Source organism: Triticum aestivum, chromosome 4D (assembly GCF_018294505.1).
Source record: "Triticum aestivum cultivar Chinese Spring chromosome 4D, IWGSC CS RefSeq v2.1, whole genome shotgun sequence".
NCBI classification, from domain to species: Eukaryota; Viridiplantae; Streptophyta; class Magnoliopsida; order Poales; family Poaceae; genus Triticum; species Triticum aestivum.
The window spans coordinates 459,435,153-459,456,106 of record NC_057805.1 but is presented as its reverse complement, the minus strand read 5'-3'; the positions used below and the strand labels follow the sequence as shown (position 1 = coordinate 459,456,106).

Below are 20,954 nucleotides of genomic sequence, written 5' to 3'. Positions count from 1 at the left end.
TTCGTTACAAAGCTCTTTTGTAGCTTCACTAATAAATCCGTCTAAAAAAATGCTCTACTAATAAATCATACGTACTACTTCGGTGAACTACGGATTATGTAGCGTAGGCTTTAAGGTTTTACTACATGAAAACCGGAAACGATAGCTGAAAAGAAGTGCACCTGCTGACCTGCATCAACAAGTTCCAACACACGCTTCACCGCCCACGACTACCCGCCAATGCAAGCCGGCCATGCCAAGCTCATCGTCCCGCTCGATCTCATGCATGCAGATCTGAACTTGATCCTAGGCAAAACAAAAACAAAAACAAAAGGAAAACACGTAACGGCCGATCGACGCATTGCTTTCGCCTTTTCCACACTATAAATCGGGCCAAAGTCTCACGTAATCAACCATTGCTCGCATCGGTGCAGCCTCCTCAGTCCTCACTCGTCCGATAGCAACATACAAAATGAGGTCGCTGCCGCTGCCGCTGCTGCTACTCGGAGCGGTCCTCCTCGTGGCCGCCATGCTCCCGGAGGGGGCGGCGGCCAAGTGGACGGCGGTGAACCCGAACGGTGGGGTGGTCCAGCAGGTGGGGCGGTTCGCGGTGATCGTGTACGACCTGGCGCACCGCGCGGGCCTGACGTACGTGGGGGTGGCGCGCGGCGAGACGGAGGAGGCGGTGGGCGGCGGCACCATCTACCGGCTGGTTGTGGCGGCGGCGACGCCCGACGGGAGCAGGGCTCAGTACGAGTGCCTGGTGTGGGGCGTGCCGGCGTCCAGTCTCAGCACCTGGAAGCTCCGCCGGTTCAGGAAGATCGCAATGGCATAGGGTCAAGTATCAGCCGTACGTTCTAACGTCGGAGAGTATGTCTTGGTTGGTTCATGCGTATGCTTTGCAAGTTTGTTTCTCTCGTCTTTCTTCGGAGTGCCGGTGTAAGTGGCCGTGTAATAAGGTTTCTCCCTAGCACAATGTGTTTCACATATGTTTATTTAACGTGTTATATGCCTGAATCCAATAAATGATTTAGCGCGAGTTTATCTCATTTTTCCCCCAAAGAGTTTACCTATTATTTACACTGCCTTATGTTTTAAAGAAAATATCCAACTTACATCCAATAAATAAATTTTATCAAATCTAAAACAATAAAGTCACAAACGGACAAGACAAACCTTTGATACAACCAAAAGCTACATCAAAGTTATTCAAATCCTTTGATACAACCGAGACTGGCTTTTCAACACCCAGGTGCCTAGACACCCCATTATCTTCACCGTTGCCCTGCCTCGTGATCTGATCCCTGGTCTGGCACAACTTTGTGATTTGTAGTATTAGCAGACTGGCACATGTGAGGCCGAGCCACTGTAGGCACGTGGAAGAGAGTTATCTTCTGTTCCATCCCATCACTTCACATCTTTGGCTGGTCTGCATGTGTGAAGCTTTATTCTCTCAGAGAGAGGTGTCACCGGAGAGAAGGGAGAGAGGCGTTGTGCGCGAGACAAAAAAAATCAGAGTCAGAGAGAGGCCTGTAGAGAGAGGTAATGGAAGAGAGAGAACGAAAAAAGAGCAGACTAGTACGTATTGGGTAGCCTGTAGTCAATGACGCTGTTCTTCCATATCTTCTAGTAGCAAAATAAAAGAAATAAGAGATACGGTGAGGATGCTGCATTGGGAGTTGGCATCGGAGGTCACATGACTACAGTGGCCTGACCTGCCACATTTGTCGGGAACCGCGGTGGAGCTGCTCGCTGCTCAGTCCTATACCTGCACCGTTATTAAAATAATCAAATGGGCTGACAAAAGTTACCTGATATGCTGCAAGTGGCATGCTCCCGGTCAGATGCAGCACGGGACTGCACGGCCTGCCGGGAGTTCCGGGAGCTACCACACCTTTTCGTAGTTTCATATCTTGCATCTTAACTTTTCCTTGAGGTACAGGTGAAAAAACAGCATGTTGAAAGCCAAACATGCACTTCACGAAAAAAAGCCAAACATGCACAAATGGAACCAAACTCACGATTTAAAAAAAATCACACTAGCCTCCCACACTACAAGTGAGAATTCAAGATCGTTCAACACACTATATATGATCATAGACGCACCCCTTGCAGAGCAGGACACCTCATTGCCATATTGTCAAGGTATAGGATACTAGGAACAAAAAAATTGAAACAAGATAATCGCTAGCCAAATCAAATTCAACCACACAATTGACACCACCACTGTGTTGGCAAGTCAAAGCGTCATATGATAACCCTTCGGATCTAGATCTGATAACATGCGGGCATGTCTGCCACAGCAACCATGATAGGATGAGACAGAGTCATGTCACATTTTTCTATATGAAATTACCTCCATTCTCCTCATGTCACTATTATGAACACACAAAGCCAACATAGAAAAGAAAACTTATACTACACTTCAACATTGATTAGTGGCCCCCCTTCTCTAAGTGTTGAACTGGCTACAAGTTGGAACCGGTGAAAACACGGGAGAGAAAAATAAAGCTTTCATCCGGCTTTTGCACTTGTTACGAAGAATAGGACACCAAATCATGCATGAAGCAAATGGGCATGGTCACTTTGCTTTAGCCAACTTTTAGATTATTTTTGTTGGTTACCTCTACTTTTCAAATAGTGTTTTCGATTTATTTTGGCTTTTGGTTTCTAGTCTTTTTCCCTTTTCTCCTTCCATTTTATATACATTTTCAAATTTCTTTTTATCCTTTTTGTTTATTTTGCCTTTTTTATCTATAAAAATATGTAAAAGCATTTTTAATACTTCATGAAATTGTTATTTCAGATTATGAATTCTTTGTAGAATATCCATGAAAATATTCCTAAACTAACTAAATTTTAATGCATCTATTAACATATGAATATTTTATATACACAATGAATATTTTATTTCATATATTTAAATATTTTAAAATGAGCTTTAATTTTTTTAAACCTTTTAAATACACGAATTCCTTATAAATATTTGATATTTTTGTATCTCATACATGAACATTTTTATTTGCATGCACGGATATGCTTTCATTTTCCTCAACAAGTGTTATATTTTTTTAAATTGTTTTTCTAAAAAAAAATCTAAATTTGCTAGATTTTTTGCAAATATATGATTTATTTAAAATAGTTTTCTACAATATTTTCTGTAAATAAATTAAAATAAAAAATGATATAATCATAAATGAGCTGCTACATATTATCCTAGGAAGCGATTTGCATGGTATTTTCCGCTTTTTTTAGAGAGACAGATATTTTCCGCTTAAGGCGGATAATAGGAGCGCTCGGGCCTGATGCCCTCTAGGAGTACGTTTGGGCCTAATTGTCTTAGTGCCTGGCAGCAAAGGGGCCTGATTTTTTGCAATCGTTAAAATGCCTCATCTTTGCACTGCCTCTAGATAAAATACCCCCAAAAATGCCTCTAGATAAACTGCCCCAAATTGAACAACTATTTTTAATAATAACTTGCAATTAGAGATGGAAATGACAGAGTTGCCCCTAGGCAAAATCACAAGAGAGCACACATGCACAACACATCCTTTTCCTGTTTGTTTGGTTGTGCAACCTTAATCGTTCGGACCGTGAAGGTGACCTACTACAACCTCCCGTGTCCAGGATGATTAGAATTGTCTGAAATTTGAATATTAGACTACTATGGATATACTTTATTTTCTGTAATTTTCTCAGATTTTTCTGGGTAGTACAAATTTTTGTCCAAAATCTGAACAAGTCTGAACAGAAATTTGAATTTTTTTTCTCTTTGCTCCTAGTTCGGAATTGGCTGAAATTTTAACCGTAGACTACTATGAATACACTTGATTTTCTGTAATGTTTTCAGATTTTTATAGGCATGTTAGTCTTTGGACATAATTTGAATTTTTGGGCATTCATACATGATTGTTATGTTGTGATCCAAATTCAAGTATAAAGAGAAAGGCTAACTTCTGACGAGCGAGCGGAGCGAGGCCCGTAACCAATAGACTTGGGCTGAAGCGGAGTGAAGCGAAGTCTGACCTAGATCACTTGTGTAACTTTGTAAGCCGCCGCACGAGATAAGTTGATTAATTGTAAATCTCTGGCGTTTCTAACCTCCCCCGATATAGTGAAGATTTGATGGCTGGCGCCCGTGGCTTTTCCCCCCATCGTGTCGGAGGGGTTTTCCACGTTAAATCTCGTGTCTCCTATGTTTGGTTTCGTTCTTCGTCGTGTTTGATTTGTCTGTCGTATCTCTAACAAAGATTGCATGGGTTACTAACTATGTTTTTTGTTCTGGGGTATTTTGGTCTTTTCCAACCTCTTATTTTCTTTCATACGGTAAAGATACATCATCAAGTTAAGTGTGGGGCATTTTATATAGAGGCAAAGAAAGATGGAGCATTCTATCAATTGCAGTGTAACATGAAACATTGGCCGGGACAGAGTGAAGGTGGGGCTAATGATGAATTGGCCCGACATCAAAGGGTGTAGTATGTGGTACTCTCCTAGAAAAGAAAGAAAAGCAAGTATCAATCAAGATTTAGCCAAAGTGTTTACTCTCTCTTCTATAGTGGAGGGCCATTTCAAGATCCAAGTGGTCGTCAACAAGAGTTAGATCGGCGCTCTCGCCTCCCACCTCTCTCTCCATAAAAGGGTAGCTAGGGTTTCGTGTAAGTGTTGATGCCGACGGTTCCCTTCGCCTCTGGATGCCTTCCTGCCAGCGAGGTGGGGAGACCACTGATTAGGGTTGGCCTTGTTTGGGTTGCCCTAACTTTGGCTAGGCCTCGTTCTAGGTGTATGGCTAACAATGACGAGGCGACACTGTAATCCATGGTGTGGGATAAGTTCTTCCCGTCCCTTCCTCGTTTCGGCGATACTGATTGGCGTCGATGACAAGCGTGTGGAGCTTTAGTCAAGGCCAGATCTTGGGCCCGTTTTGTCTATGTTTCATCTAGGTGGTCTCAGTGAAGGAAATATGCCCTAGAGCCAATAATAAAATTATTATTTATATTTCCTTATATCATGATAAATGTTTATTATTCAGTCTCAGCACCTGGAAGCTCCGCCGGTTCAGGAAGATCGCAATGGCATAGGGTCAAGTATCAGCCGTACGTTCTAACGTCGGAGAGTATGTCTTGGTTGGTTCATGCGTATGCTTTGCAAGTTTGTTTCTCTCGTCTTTCTTCGGAGTTCCGGTGTAAGTGGTCGTGTAATAAGGTTTCTCCCTAGCACAATGTGATTCACGTATGTTTATTTAACGTGTTATTTGCCTGAATCCAATAAATGATTTAGCGCGAGTTTATCTCGTTTTTTCCCAAAGAGTTTACCTATTATTTACACTGCCTTATGTTTTAAAGAAAATATCCAACTCACATCCAATAAATAAGTTATATCAAATCAAATACAATAAAGTCACAAACGGACAAGAAAAACCTTGATACAACCAAAAGCTACATGGAAGTTATTCAAATTCGTTGCGTAGTTTCATATCTTGCATCTTAACTTTTCCGTGAGGTACATGTGAAAAAGCAGCATGTTGAAAGCCAAACATGCACTTCCCGCAAAAAAAAGGCAAACATGCATAAATTAAACCAGACTCATGATTTTAAAAAAAATCACACTAGTCTCCCACACTACAAGTGAGAATCTAAGATCGTTCAGCACACTATATATGATCAGAGACGCACCCCTTGACCCTTGTAGAGCAGGACACCTCATTGCCATATTGTCAAGGTATAGGATATCACGAACAAAAAAAAATGAAACAAGATAATCGCTAGCCAAATCAAATTCAACCGCACAATTGACGCCACCACTGTGTTGAATTAGTGGTCACCCTTCTCTAAGTGTTGAATTAGTGGTCACCCTTCTCTAAGTGTTGAATTGGCTACGAGTTGGAACCGGTGAACACACACGAGAGAAAAAGAAAGCTTTCATCCGGCTTTTGCGCTTGTTGCGAAGAATAGGACACCAAATCATGCATGAGGCAAATGGACATGGCCACTTTGTTTTAGTCAACTTTTAGATTATTTTTGTTGGTTACTTCTACTTTTCAAATAGTGTTTTTATTTATTATGGCTTTGGTTTCTAGTCTTTTTCCCTTTTCTCCTTCCATTTTATATACATTTTGAAATTTCTTTTTATCCTTTTTGTTTATTTTACCTTTTTTATCCATAAAAAATGTGGAACACCATTTTTAATACTTCGTGAAATTTTTATTTCAGATTATGAGTTCTTTGTAGAATATCCATGAAAATATTCCTAAATTAACTAAATTTTAATGCATTTATCACTATATGAATATTTTATAATAAATAATGAATATTAAATTTCATATATTTAAATATTTTAAAACATGAGCTTTTAAAATATATTTAAACCTTTTAAATACACGAATTCTTTATAAATATGTGATAATTTTGTATCTAATACATGAACATTTTAATTTCATGCTTGGATTTTCTTTCATTTCCTCAACAAGTTTTGTATTTATTAAATTGTTTTTCTAAAAAATTATCTAAATTTGCTAGATTTTTTGCAAAATATGATTTATTTATAATATTTTTCCACAATATTTTCTGTAAATCAATTAACATAAAAAAGATATAATCCTAAATGAGCCGCTACATATTATCCTAGAAATCCATTTGCATGGTATTTTCCGCTTTTTTTTGGAGAAACAGATATTTTCCGCTTAAGGCGGATAATAGGAGCGATCGGGCCTGGAGCCCTCTAGGAGTACGTTTGGGCCTAATTGTCTTTGTGCCTGGCAACAAAGCGGCCTGATTTTTTTTTGCAATCGTTAAAATGCCTCATCTTTGCACTCCCTCTAGATAAAATACCCCAAAATGCCTCTAGATAAACTTCCCCAAATTAAACAACCTTTTTTTAATAATAACTTGCAATTAGAGATGGAAATGACAGAGTTGCCCCTAGGCAAAATCACAAGAGAGCACACGCGCACAACACATCCTTTTCCTGTTCGTTTGGTTATGCAACCTTAGGCTGCGTTCGGTTTGAAGGAATTGTGAAGGCAAAGTGCAGGAAGAAAAAACAGAGGAAAGTTTTATGTAAGTAGCGTTCGGTTTGCAGGAACGAACTGCTATATTTTCGGAGGAAAGTTTCTATAGCCTCTGATTTCATGGGAAAAAAACCATCTGCCCAGAGCTTTTTTTGGGGCGGAGTCCCGAGGTGAGCCACAGAAAAGCTACTACTATCGGCCCACAACATGGGGTGCTTCGGTCAGGTGCTGCAATTGGTGGGTCCCAAACTTTTGCATGTTCCATTTTCCCTTTCCTGTGAAGCGAACGTCTTCATTTTCTACTTTCCTAGTTTCTGTGTCCCATAGGTTTGTACTAGCACCTCGATCCTATTCCTTTACGTGTTTTTGTTCCTTTGTTTTCTGTACATCTGTTCCGAACGGGGCCTTAATAGTTCGGACCGTGAAGGTGACCTACTATAACCTCCCGGGTCCAGGATGCTTAGAATTGTCTGAAATTTGAATAGTAGACTACTATGGATATACTTTTATTTTCTGTAATTTTCTCAGATTTTTCTGGGTAGTACAAATTTTCGTCAAAATTTTAACAAATCTGAACAGAAATTTGAAATCTTGTTAATTTGAACAGTGGACTACTATGAATACACTTGATTTTCTGTAATGTTTTCACATTTTTTTAGGCATGTTAGTTTTTGGACCGAATTTGAATATTTGGAGCACTCATACAAGATTGTTATGTTGTGATCCAAATTCAAGTATAAAGAGAAAAGCTAACTTCTGACGAGCGAGCTGAGCGAGGCCCGTCACTCGTAGACTTGGGCCGAAGCAGAGTGAAGCGAAGTCTGACCTAGATCACCTGTGTTATAACTTTGTAAGCCGCCACACGGGATAAGTTGATTAGTTGTAAATCTCTGACGTTTCTTACCTCCCCCGATATAGTGAAGATTTGATGGCTGGCGCCCGTGGTTTTCCCCCATCGCGTTGGAGGGGTTTTCCACGTTAAATCTCGTGTCTCCTGTGTTTTATTTTGTTCTTCGTCATGTTTGATTTGCCTTCGTATCTCTAACAAAGATTGCACGGGTCACTAACTATTTTTTTTGTTCTGAGGTATTTTGGTCTTTTCCAACCTCTTATTTTTGTCATATGGTAAAGATACATCATTAAGTTAAGTGTGGGGCATTTTATATGGAGGAAGAGCAAAGATGGAGCATTCTATCAATTGCAGTGTAACATGAAACATTGGCTAGGGCAGAGTAAAGGTGGGGCTGCTGATGAATTGGCCCGACATCAAAGGGTGTAGTATGTGGTACTCTCCTAGAAAAGAAAGAAAAGCAAGTATTAATCAAGATTTAGCCAGAGTTTTTACTCTCTCTTCTATAGTGGAGGGCCATTTCAAGATCCAAGTGGTAGTCAACAAGAGTTAGATCGGCGCTCTCGCCTCCCACCTCTCTATCTCTCTCTCTCTCTCTCTCTCCATAAAAGGGTAGCTAGGGTTTCGTGTATTTGTTGATGCCGACGGTTCCCTTCGCCTCCGGATGACTTCCTGCCAGCGAGGTGGGGAGACCACTGATTGGGGCTGGCCTTGTTTGGGTCGCCCTATCTTTGGCTAGGGCTCAGTCTAGGTGTATGGCTTGCAATGACGAGGCGACACTGTAATCCATGGTGTGGGATAAGTTCTTCCCATCCCTTCCTTGTTTCGGCAATGCTGATTGGCGTTGATGACAAGCGTGTGGAGCTTTAGTCAAGGCCAGATCTTGGGCCCGTTTTGTGCATGTTTCATCTAGGTGGTCTTAGACAACGCCGTTCGATGGACTGGGCGACGGTTGTTCATGTTTTGGTCTTCTGATTTCTTCTCCGTTCGGCGATGCATGATGAACTTCGGCTTCACCAGAAATATTGTGAGGCAAGGTCTTCATGATCATGTCTAGCCAGACCTGGGATGGTTGTCCAGCCCATTCATCACCTTCCCTTTTTCTGGTAGGCGATCTGATCTTTAGTTCGTTGTTGATGGCTTCCTTTCAGTCTGACCGGCAACTCCTCAGCCTTTGTGTCAAAGATGTTACACTCGCTTTGAGGGTTTTCCGGAGATCCAGAAAGGACATCGAGCTTTGCTCACGGTGTGTAGCCGCAGAGTGCGGGGGAAGACAACGTCGACATACCCCGTGATTCGTGTTTAATTTTCTGCTTTTGTAATGGTTGGACAATTTTTATATAAGATCTTGGCCCTCTCGGGAAAAAAAGTTGAGGACCATTCATTCACTTTCAATCAAAGAGGCCGGAAACCGTCCTTTAGAAACTTGTTTCGAGACCACGACTTGCTCACATCTTTTCCGTTTTCCTATTCGCTTACGTTGTTCAAAATTGCGCCAGTACACAGATCGCGACAACACACTAGTACTCTATTTTTTTAAGCTGGAACACCTTGCATTCCATATTACTCCTACTCAAGAGAGGATGAAGACCTGTTGAAACATTTGAGCGCATTGATGTGCAGCACGGCCCAAGAGAAAGGGAAGGCAAAACCACTCCTGATCGAGAGTCAACTCGGCGAGCAAAGAGAATGCACGCTGTTCGTTCTAGCAGATTGTCGCATCGCATGGCTTTTCCCGCCTCGAGACGATCCAACTAATGATTAAATGAACCAGAATATGTGTACGTACTCGTTAATAGTCAGAAGCTTTGTGTTCGACCAATGTTACTGAGCTCTCATGCGATGCCATGGGCTCATCTCATGGCCACGTACGTTCGTGATGGCTTCCTCGGAATGAAAAAGAAAACCTGCGTACGTGCCTCCCTACTCGTGCGAATCGTGCTTAACTTCAAGTGGAGCACCGCCGTGTCTAATGTCAAAGTCAATGATCTTACCAGCGTGGCCTCAGTTGTAACACCGTAATCCATTGTTCAGAGCAACTCCAACGCAGGGACCCAAACGGACACAGATTTTGTTTCTTTTTTGTCCGTTTGGGTCTCCTGTCCGCCAAGCGGACGTGGGGCGGACATTGCGGGTATCCAACGGGAGAGCACAAAAGCGGACAGAGCGGACAGGGAGCAGCGAGGCAAGCTGGGGCGAACGGCGAGGCGAGCTGGGGCGAGCTGCAGGGCGTCCACTCCAGCCGCCGCCGTGCCTCCGCTTCCCCTCGCGGCGGTGACGGCTTCCACCAGGCGCTCTTCGCTGTGGTGCTCGACGGCGTTGCCGTGGACGCGGCGCGTCAGGCGGGACGGGCTGGCCTCCGCGCGCCGCCAGGCCTCTCCACTCCAACGACCGGCCGATGTGCCTCTTCGCTTCCCCTCGCGGCCGCCGGGCCCCTCCGCACGCCGCCCGTCCGCTTCCCCTCGCGGCCGCCGGGCCCCTCTCCGCGCCGTCCGTCCGCTCCCCATCGCGCCGCCGGGCCTCTCCAGCCGGAATCGGCCGACGTAGCGGAGGCAACAGAGGGGATCGAGAGAGAAAGTTGTACGAGAGATGCGTGCTAGCGCAGCTGTGTGCGGTCGCTAGTAGGTAGGACCAGGGCGGACACGAGCGGGCGGTAGCGAGCAACGAGAGCGTCCGCTTCTGTCCGCTTCGTACCCATTTATTCCCAGATTTGGGTCAAGTTTGGGTCGGAAATGGACAGCAGGCGGACACGGACGTCCATTTGGGTCGCCCAGTTGGGCCAAGTTTTACGTCCGGATGACCAAAACGGACAAAATGGGTCGGCCCCTTGAAGTTGCTCTCACTGCAACCGACGGTGAGAAACTGAGGACGAGTAGTAGTTCTGCCGACCGGCCGGCCTTGATAGAGGAGACGACTTTTTTGGACAGCCAAGCTCGATCCAGTCTTTTCCCATGTTTGCGAGAATCAATGTACACTTGTACTCCTAACTTTACACTTGTACACCTTGCAGTGTGTATATATGGGCAAGTGTGCGCGTGGTGGCATATGGTATAGTGCATTTCTCGCAAAATATTGGTTGCGGACCTGACTGAGTGCAGAGCAGGTCAATCGTCTCGATCCCAGCTCTGTACAGCTCGGCCGTGGACTATAGTGCATGGGGCTTCTCGTTGTAAGTTGTTGATGCATGTCGATCCATCAACCGCGTTTGTCTTACTTCCAGCTGGCGCTGTACGTTTATGAACTCCCCAGTTGCAGAGAGAGAGAGAGAGATATCAGAGATCGATGTCCAAAAGCTAATTGTTAAGTTTGTAACAAAAGAAGAGTTAAATACACTACAGGTGCCCTAACTTATCCGGTGCGGTCAGTTTGGTGCCTAAACTTGAAAAATACACAAAAGTGATGTCGTAACTTGTCTGGGCGTTCAAATACGGTGCCTCTGGACGTATGCCGCCGTATCGAGTGCCCGCTGGCATTCTAGTCTGTCGCTAGGCCACATGTCAGCGGTTGCCTACACACGTTGTGAGCTATGCATGTTGTTTTTTTACAGGAATGCTCCTAGATTTTATTAATTTTCGCAAAAAATACCCCTTGATTTTAATTTTTTTTTGCGGGAGTCAGCGTACAGGGACTTCGAACATGGGATATGTCGTTGCCGACCAGGCGGCCACGGTCTGGTTTTGCGCGTAATTATCAGCAAGCAATTTATATAGATGATTGCACGTATCGCTCTGCATATGCTTCTACTGGAGTAATTTTCTTTATATTTATTCCAAGTTACTATCTTGTCTTTCTTCGAGTGATGTTTCTGTTTAGTTTTCATGATACATAAATTTTTTCATGTGAAAAAATAAAATAATTATCAATATATAATTTTGTTTATTTGTATCTCTATTCTATTTCCATTATAGTGTACTTTCAAGAGATAAACACGAAATTTTTCTAAAATTGATGTGCAATTAAAGAGTTGAACGTTTAAAAACATGGTGAGCATATTTTGAAAGACACGTTCACGTTCTTGTTCATTTTTCATTTTAATATTATTTTAGAAAATGTTCACCTTGTTTTCTGAAAATGTTGAATGTGTATTAAAAATATTGTGTAATATTATTCTTAAATTTCTACAAACACGCTCATGTTAGTACATTTCTGGAATTTATTATTGTCACACAATAATATTTAATACACGTTGAACAGTTTTTAAAATACAATATTGTCAATTTTCAATAATTGTGTACTTTAAAAATAGAATGAAGATACACAATAATTGTTCGTGCTTATGGCCCTCAATGAAGATGCATAAATTTACACAATAATTTTTAATATACGTTCAACTTTTTATGTCCACATAAATTTTAGAAAAAATTCATGTTTATCTCTTCAAGGTACACAATAATGAAAATAGAGTAAAGATATAAAATAAACAATAATTACAGATTGATAATTATTTTATTTTTCATATAGGAAAATTTATGTATCATGAAAATTAAACAGAAACTTCACTCAAAAAATATGTGCAAAGCGATACGCGGAATCGTGCATATAAGTTGCTAGCTAGCAGTTAAATGTAAACCAAAGTGTGGCCTCTTGGTCCACTTGTTTGTTAGGCAACCAGGATGTCCGTGGTTTGAATTCTTTTCATGCCGGCTTGTGTTTATATTTTTGTGAGAATTAATTGAAGTACAAACGCGTTTCCGTAAAAAAAAGCTTGCGTCCAGCATGCGTAACGATTTTTTCCAAGAATTAACTAAGTCCAGGGACATTTCTGTAAAAAAAACTACACGCACGGCTCACAACACGCCCGCAGCCACTGATATGTGGCCCAGAGACACGCTGACATGCCCCACGGGCACTTGATACGGCGGCATACGTCTAGAGGCACCGTATTTGAACGCCTAGACAAGTTACGTCACCACTTTTGTGTATTTTTCAAGTTTAGGCATCAAACTGACCGCGCCGGCAAGTTAAGGCACCTGTAGTGTATTTAACTCCAAAAAGAACTTACCACTTGACCAGCCAGGGACACTTAAAAGTCCTCGTGTTCACTCGTTGGTACATATACGTAGTACGCTCCTTCTGGTTAGCCATTTTGTGAAAACGTGCGTAGGCCCATGCTATAAATAGGACACGAGTGAAGTGATCTTTCAAACTCCAGCACGTCCCGTTCTAGCCTCTCTTTTCTAGCTCAAGCTACGGCGCGCGCTCTAGCCAGCCAGTGTGTATCCTACTCGATCGACATGAGGCCGCCGCTTCCTCTGCTCCTCCCGCTCCTACTCGCTACCTTCTTTGCCATCGCCCATGCCGAAACCGACACGGTCGCCGCGCCGTCACCAACCCTAGCTACGTATCCACCTCCACCTCCACCACCACCGGCGTGGACGCCCGTGTCCTCCCCACGATCTCCACCGCAGGCGTCCACGACCGTGTCCCCGCCACCATCTCCACCGCCGGCGTGGACGCCCGTGGCGAACGTGAACGTTCAGTCGATCAAGCAGGTCGGGCAGTTCGCCGTCCGCATCCACGCCCTCCATGTGGAGGTAGACCTGGTGTTCGTGGAAGTCGTCAGCTGCCGGACCCAGCCGTCGAGCGACGGGTTCATCTACCAGCTGGTGGTCGCCGTGACGGGCTCCGGCGCCGAGTCGCCGCAGTACGACGCGGTCGTGTGGGGCATCCTTGGGACAATGCGCTGGGAGCTCCGGTCCTTCAAGCCAAAGTAAGGCTCGAGGATATATCTATCGTGCACTCATGCGTACATGCATCAGTGCATGAATGTGCGGCTGGGGTGTCCTCGGGTGCACCCTGTTTCTTTCGTGATTTGCATCAGAATGTTTGGAGAATTTGGGTGTAACTGATCAATTGTTGTTTGGCTGTTCGTGTCTAGTCCTCATCTTATCCATACTCAACCCACCGTCTATCATGCTCGCGAGAGTTAACTCAATCGTGTCTGTTTTACAACTCTTTTTGTTTGTGTGTGTTTTTCTCATTTTGTCACTATGTGGGTGCTTCTCAACAGGTGAAAGTAGTTAGGACTTACCCCCCAATCCTGCCCCCCGCATCGTCCCCGCCCGCCCGCCCTAGCTCTCTTCCGCCCCTTTCTCACCCGCCCCGCCGCCGGCCAGAGCCGCCAGCGCAAAGCTGTAGCACTCCGGGATCGGCACAATATGGATCTAGCCATCTCACTAGCCTCTGCATAGAAGTGATCCCGATGACACTAAAACTTCACACAACTAACACGCCAAAATGTGTCCATCATGTGGAACAGTTGATATCACAACACAAATAACAAAACATAATCCGTTTGTGAGGCCTTCATGGTCGGTGAGGGAGTGGTTCATCGATAATGGTGATGCTCCGTCCTCACATGGTTCTCCCCTGTTGCATCGGTCCTATCCCAATTCTGGTCCTCCTGCCGTCGGAGGTCTCGGCTCCAATGGCCACAGATGAGGCGTCGCTCAGGTTCACGTTGGTCAAGGCCAGAGGTGCTCTAGCCGTCTCGTGCTCGATGGCGGGTCGTCGATAGACGCTAAGTGTGTTCCCACTCGGTCTAAACGGGACTAGTGTGGGCGACGGTGTGCCGTCGGGACTCGATGCTGATGTCGTGCCAGGAGTGGACGGAGGTGTCTATCGTCTCTTCCTACCATGGTTGGTGAGCTACAATGATGATGGTGGGTGGAATTTTGAGATCTTGGATGCCGGGGTGGTGGCCCGGGAAGGTGGGGCTGCGCGTGGGGCTTTTCGTCGAATAATGGTGGTGGAGTCTCTTGTCTATGCGGGTAGCAAGGGGAGAGGTGGTGGGTGATCCTGGTGTCGTTGTGGCTTTGGTGGAGGTAGTGCCCTGGTCTGGATCTGCAGGCCTCGCGCTGGCATCAACGCCCCGCTCCCCTCGCGGGTTTGGTCGGCAATGTTGGTGCCGTAGTGAGAGTTGTGAGGGACCGATTGAAAGCTTCATGACCCGACGCTCGTGACACGCTTGAGGGTGATGCTTCCCCTTGGGTGTGTATTTGTGGGTCCCCTCACGGTGTCTGGGCTCCGGGGTGAAAACTCCTGTCTGTCGTCTCAGACTCGACGACGGTGGAACTTGGCGTCATCACCCTCTTGAGGGTATGGTCACGGAGGCGAGTCCCTTTCGGTTGCAGCTGTCCAGCGGCTTTGGGCATATCTTGTCCCTGACATGTAGTGCTCTCGACTCTGGCATGGGGTAGTCTCGGTGCTCTCCTATCTTATACATGTGTCCCTCTGGTCTCGTTTCTCAGTCCTTACTATCTCATGGCAGGAGGCGACGCTTCACGGCCCGGAGGGAGGGGGCGGTCTCAACGACGAGTCGGTCCATTCCGGAGATGGCTCATTGTGCTTGGTACTAGGGTGTCTAGTGGTTTCACAAGGCAGCATGGTTCCAGTCCTAGCCAGCAATCTTGGGTGTCTCTTGTTAGGTGTGGTGTGTCCTATTTTCACATTCGGTGTTGGGGTTTTTTGCACGTGTGCAGCTCGCTCGAATGTCATATTTTTGTTTGACCTACTTGTATGAGGATTTCTTCACCACTTTGTATTGGTTCGGCTGTCGGAGTAAATAGCCACGGGTAGCCTAACCGACTCCCCCTGGCTTCTCAAGAAATTATCAGGCCATTTGAGCCTTCAAGCATCCGAAGCACAGGGTTGCCTTCCCCCGGCCGGCTATCCCAGGGGCCGACTCTCAGAAGGCGACCCATTCCCAGAAACCTCCCCCAAGATAGCTATGAGATGGCCGACTCCAGGAAGCGGCACCAAAAGGACCGACTCCTAAAAAGCCGGCCATGAAGAACGCCGACTCCCAAGAGCCGGCCATGAAGAACGCCGACTCCAAGAAGCCGGCCAAGACCGCACCCACCAAAACTACGCCCACATAACGGAGATAAGACGGGGCGTGGCCACGATACAGCCCACTACCCCCGAATCCCGAAGCAGGCATGGCCACAGGACGCCGTACGGGTCAGCCATCTCCCGCCCGGCGCGGCACTGTAGCCATGTTGGCCTCGACGTCATCCACGACAGACACCAGTACGGCCCGCGGGCGGCGGGCCCCTTTAGCCAGAGAGACGCTCGAAGGCAGCCCGGACTCCCTAGTCGGCCGGGGGCGTAGCCGGCCCCCAGAAGCCGGCTACTCCCCTCCCTCGAAACATGTGCCACAGTAAGGAGACAAGACGAGGTAAGGCTACAGTGAGAGCCCACAAGGCGGCACACTGTAGCCACGCTTACCTCGACAAAGCCCTCGTCATCAGGGGCGAGGCTACAGTAACCAGCCGCCGACAAGACCCCCAGGCGGTGGGGCCGGCCTGTCGACCAAGAGGCCGGCAGCCGGCGGGACCCACCAGTCGGCGGGCCCCAATGGCCGGCGGAGAAGCCGGCGAACACAGACACTGATGGCTGGGACCCGCGCCCAGCCGGATTACAATTGTACCCCCGGGGGTAGGCCTATATAAACCCCCCGGGGCACCCATGCAAAGGGTTGGTCTCATAGAGTTACACACACACCATATAGAGAGGAAAGTGAGAGCTAGCCTTGCTCTTCTTCTCCCTCGAATCCGACAGCTCAAGGAGCACTTGTAGCTACTCATTTCGATCTAGTGATCATGCGGAGACCCCGCAGAGCAGGACTAGGGGTGTTATCTCCACGGAGAGCCCCGAACCTGGGTAAGATTCGCCGGCGTGCATGTCTTCGCCTCATCCCGTTTCCAGGCACCGGCGACTTCTTACCGGCTCCCACAATGATAAGCCACCCGTTGGCATATGTCGCACCTACCACCCGACATTTGGCGCCCACCGTGGGGCCAGGTGCACCATCGTCCGGAGACATGTTCTGGACGGGAACCCTTTTTCTCCCCCGCGAGCGCAGCCAGCCTGCTGTGCCCGATGGTGCTTGCCCCGACGCGCTGCAAGGCGTCGACGACACCTGCGCAGCGAGCTGCCTCGCCGATCTACTCGGCGAGACTCGCATCTCCGACGAGCCCGCGTCCGACGCTGGCACGGACTACCCCGAGAGCCGCCTCGTCAGCCTCCTCGACCAACTTCACGTCTCCGGCGAGCCTGCTGTAGACTTGGAGTCGGTCGGCTCCACCGACCCGATGCTTGTCGATTCCGACACGGCATCGCTCGACGCCTACCCCTCCGACGTGGTGGTCTTCGACGACCCTCTCCCTCGAGCTGATAGCGGCAGCAGCGCTGTCACCGAAGTGTTGGTCATCAGCCACATCGCCAACTCGGGCGAGAACGCCCACGACGCCCTGCAAGCGGCGATGCATGACTTATCCGTCCCCATCCCGGCCGACGCCGACGCCGAGACCTTGGAGGCACGCCGCCTCGCCCTCATCGCGGAAGGCCAGAAGATAGCCTCCATGATACGCCTCACCGAGGCTCACCAGCGCGAAGTCGACCGCGCCGCCTGTGGCACGCCGCCTCGTGGCGGGCCGAGCCGAGCCGGATTCGTCCAGAAGCGCGGCGCGGCTATCGCAAGCATGCTGGGGGCAGACCGCCCCGTCTACGCCACCCCGCTCGAGAATCTGCGAGCCGCTCAGGCGGCCGCTGAAGAGCTAGGGCTAGGAGCCGATGAGCTCCCCTACATGACAAGGCGGATCCAGCAGCTGATCGACGCGGCCGCAGAACGGCACGAAGCCGGCGGTCGCGCTGAGAGTCCTCCCCCGCGCCGGGAGCACGCCGCGACATCCCGGTCGCCGACTGCGAGTGGCGCCCGCGTGAGGAAAGACAAGGAGCCGGCTGCTAGCCGCAGCCGGACTCGTATCACCATCGAGCGCGACACGGAAGGCCGCCCTCGAGCGGTGGAGCGCCAAGGAAATCCGCCTCCTCCCCCGCCTCGAGGGGTGAGATACCCCACCCCGCCGCCTGTCACGCATCCGACTCTTGGTGGCCGACTAGGCCCCCGCGAAGGAGTCGGCGAGAACGACGCCCGCCACCAGATCGACCACCTGGCTCGGTGCCTGGTGCTAGAAGAAGAAGACGATGTCGGTCCGCCAGGCTTTGGCCCCCGCATCCGCGACGAGCCCTTTCCCAAAGGGTTCTCGCTCCCCAGAGACACGCCTAAGTACAATGGCTCTGTGAAGCCGGAAGATTGGCTCATCGACTACTCTACTGCTGTCAGCATAGCCAACGGTAATCGGCGCGTGGCCGTGAAGTACGTCCCCCTCATGCTACAGGGCACGGCGCGCACCTGGCTCAACAGCCTCAAGCCCTACAGCATCAATAGCTGGCTGGACTTCACGGAAGTCTTTGTCCGTAACTTCACCAGCATGTACAAGCGGCCTCCCAAGCCTCGCCAGCTCTCCCTATGCGTCCAAGGGCCAAACGAGTCGACCCGCGACTACCTCACGCAGTGGGCCGAGCTCCGCAACTCCTGCGAGGGGATGCACGAGGTTCAGGCCATCGAGTACTTCACCGCCGGGTGCCGAGAGGGCACCCTCCTCAAGCACCGACTCCTCTGCGACGAGCCGGCTACCCTCGACGAACTGCTGATCATCGCGGACAAGTACGCCACGGCCGACTCCTCTATGAAGACCGAGCTTCGAGTGGACGCCTCTGGGAAGGTGATCGCTCCGGCTCCCAAGACGCCGGCTGGCGACTCCAATCGGCGCCCCTACCAGAACGATCACAAGCGCAAGGCCCCTATGCCGCCCTCCACCAGTCGGCAAGTGGCTACAGTTGAAGATGAGCAGCCCGAAGAGCGGCCCGCTCCCAAGAAGAAGGGTGGCAGGCCGGCTTGGCAGCCGGCTTTCTTCTACGAGCAGACTCTCGACGCCCCCTGCAAGTTCCACAGCGGCGCGAAGCCATCCAACCACACGACCCGAAAGTGCCACTGGCTCACGCGAATCTCCAAGGGCGAGGGGCTGGTGCCGCCTCCGCCTCCCGGCCCGCCGCCTCCAGCCCCCCAGCAGCCGACGGCTCGACCAGCAGTCGGAGCCATTCAAGATGAGTTCCCTGAAGAGCACGCAGCCTACGTCGTCTTCACAAGCCAAGTTGAAGACAAGCGTAGTCGGCGCCGTCAGCACCAAGAGGTCAACACAGTCGCCTCTAGCACCCCCGAGTTCATGCACTGGTCCGAGAAGCCCATCAACTGGAGCCAGGCCGACCACCCAGAGGTGATGCCATCCCCTGGCTCCTATGCACTAGTCTTGGATGTCACCCTCACGACGGAGAGGCGAGCTGCCCGATTCTCCCGCGTCCTTATTGATGGCGGAAGCAGTATCAATATACTGTACCGCGATACCATGGAGAAGCTGAACGTCAAGGCGAAGCAGCTCATGCCAAGCCGGACCGTGTGTAACACCCCGAGAATCATGCTACAGTAACTCTCTGAGATTAAGCTAATCATGTTGCTAAACAGGGCTTGATCACAATTGCATCAAATTTCTTTTCTAACTCCTAGTTCAAACTTCAATTAAAATCAAAGTGGAAAATAAAAGTTTTCAAAAATTTAAACAAAAATGTTCGGGCCTGCCAGAAATTGCACTGATAATTATGGTGGAGAAAACACATTTTTATAAAATACCTAAATACTTTTAAATGAAATAAAACAGAAAAGAAAATAAACAAATAAAAAGAAAAGGCAAAAGAACATAGCACAGAAAGAAAAAAAAGGAGAAGGCCCTTTCCCCCGCTGGACCCCTGGCCCGACTGGGCCGACCCCCGGCCCAGCCCACCTCTCCCCCTCGCCCCCTTCCCTGTTCCCCCGACCGGGGTTGGAACAGGGGCCGTCCCCGCCGCACCACCTCGCCGGCGACGGGGAGGATAAGGGCGCCAGCACCCCCCCGCCGCCTCGGGCCTCTCTCCCACTCACCCCGCTCACCCCTCGGCCCCTGCGCCTCCCTCTTCCCCCCCAGATCCGCGCCGCTCTCTTCTTCCCCACGCCCGACGCGCTCGCCGCCGTTCCCGTCGTTCACACGGCCACCGTGCCCCAATCGCCACCTCGCCGTGTCATACGCCGTCGCCGCCCTCGACTACACCACCCTCGCCTCTCCGTTGAAGCTCGGAGCCACTGCAACGGCCTCCCCGAGCTCGTCTTCAACTTCGGACGCCGGCGACCCCCTTCTTCCCCGGCGCCGACCTGCTGCTCCTAAGCTCTCACCGGCCTCCGTGTGCCGCGCGGTGAGCCTCTTCCCCCCTCCTCCCCTGCCCTTTCTCTCGCGGGCGCCCCCTAGCTTCTTTCCCGCGCGCGCCCGAACGCCGCGCCGCGGAGCTCGCCGCCGGCGGGTCTCCGGTGACCTTTTGGTCACGGGCTCAAGCCCGCAGCACTCCCCACCGCACGTAGATGCTCCCCAGCTCCTCCGCTTGCCCGATCTCGCGCCGAACCGACGTTGCCGTTGCTCGCCCGAAGCACCTCGCCGCCGGCGAGCTCGAAGCGCTCGCCCCCGCCCGTTCCAGCCGCTCCGGCCACCACCGTTGGACGCGCGGCGCCGAGCCGCGTCGAACGCGCCCAGCCACGACCCCGCAGACCACCTGTGCGCGAAGCCCGCGCCCCTCCCGAGCCGCGCCGCCGCTGTTTTGGTCGCCGGAGTTGCTCCGGCGCCGGCCGCCGACGTGGCCGGCCTGGGGCCACCCCAGGGCCACTGCCAGTGGGCCCCGAGGGCCCCGTTGACTGGGTCCACCCAGTCAACGTGCTGACTGGGTCCACCCAGTCAACGTGCTGACTGGGCAGGCCCAGCCACTGACATGCGGGCCCCGCCGCAAAAATAAAAAAAAGAAGGAAAAGGAAAATGTTTTATAAATAAATAATAATTAATTAATCTAATCACTCACTGACAGGTGGGCCCAGTAGTTAATTAACTAAAAATTAGTTAGTTTAATCTTCTGTTAACCCACTGTCTATGACAGGTGGGTCCCCCGTGTCAGTTTTGACCAGTCAACCGGACTGTTGACCGCTGACGTCACTCATACGTCATGCTGACGTCATATCCCTTTTCTGTTAATTAAATAATTCCAGAAATTCAAATAATCTTTGAAAATTCATATCTTTTAAACCGTAACTCGGATGAAAATGTTTTCTATATGAAAGTTGCTCAGAACGACGAGACGAATCCGAATACGCAGTCCGTTTGTCCACCACACCTCCCTAACCTATCGAACTAGCAACTTTCC

The 20,954-nt window shown here is 49.2% G+C and overlaps 1 protein-coding gene across 1 annotated transcript; it reads left to right on the top strand.

Moving 5' to 3' along the window:
- The first annotated feature begins 411 nt into the window (after positions 1-411).
- LOC123100309 (uncharacterized) lies at positions 412-1,029 on the top strand. Its single transcript, XM_044522250.1, has one exon. The coding sequence runs from the start codon at positions 452-454 to the stop codon at positions 812-814; it is 363 nt and encodes a 120-aa protein (XP_044378185.1). The 5' UTR covers positions 412-451; the 3' UTR covers positions 815-1,029.
- The last annotated feature ends 19,925 nt before the right edge of the window (positions 1,030-20,954 follow it).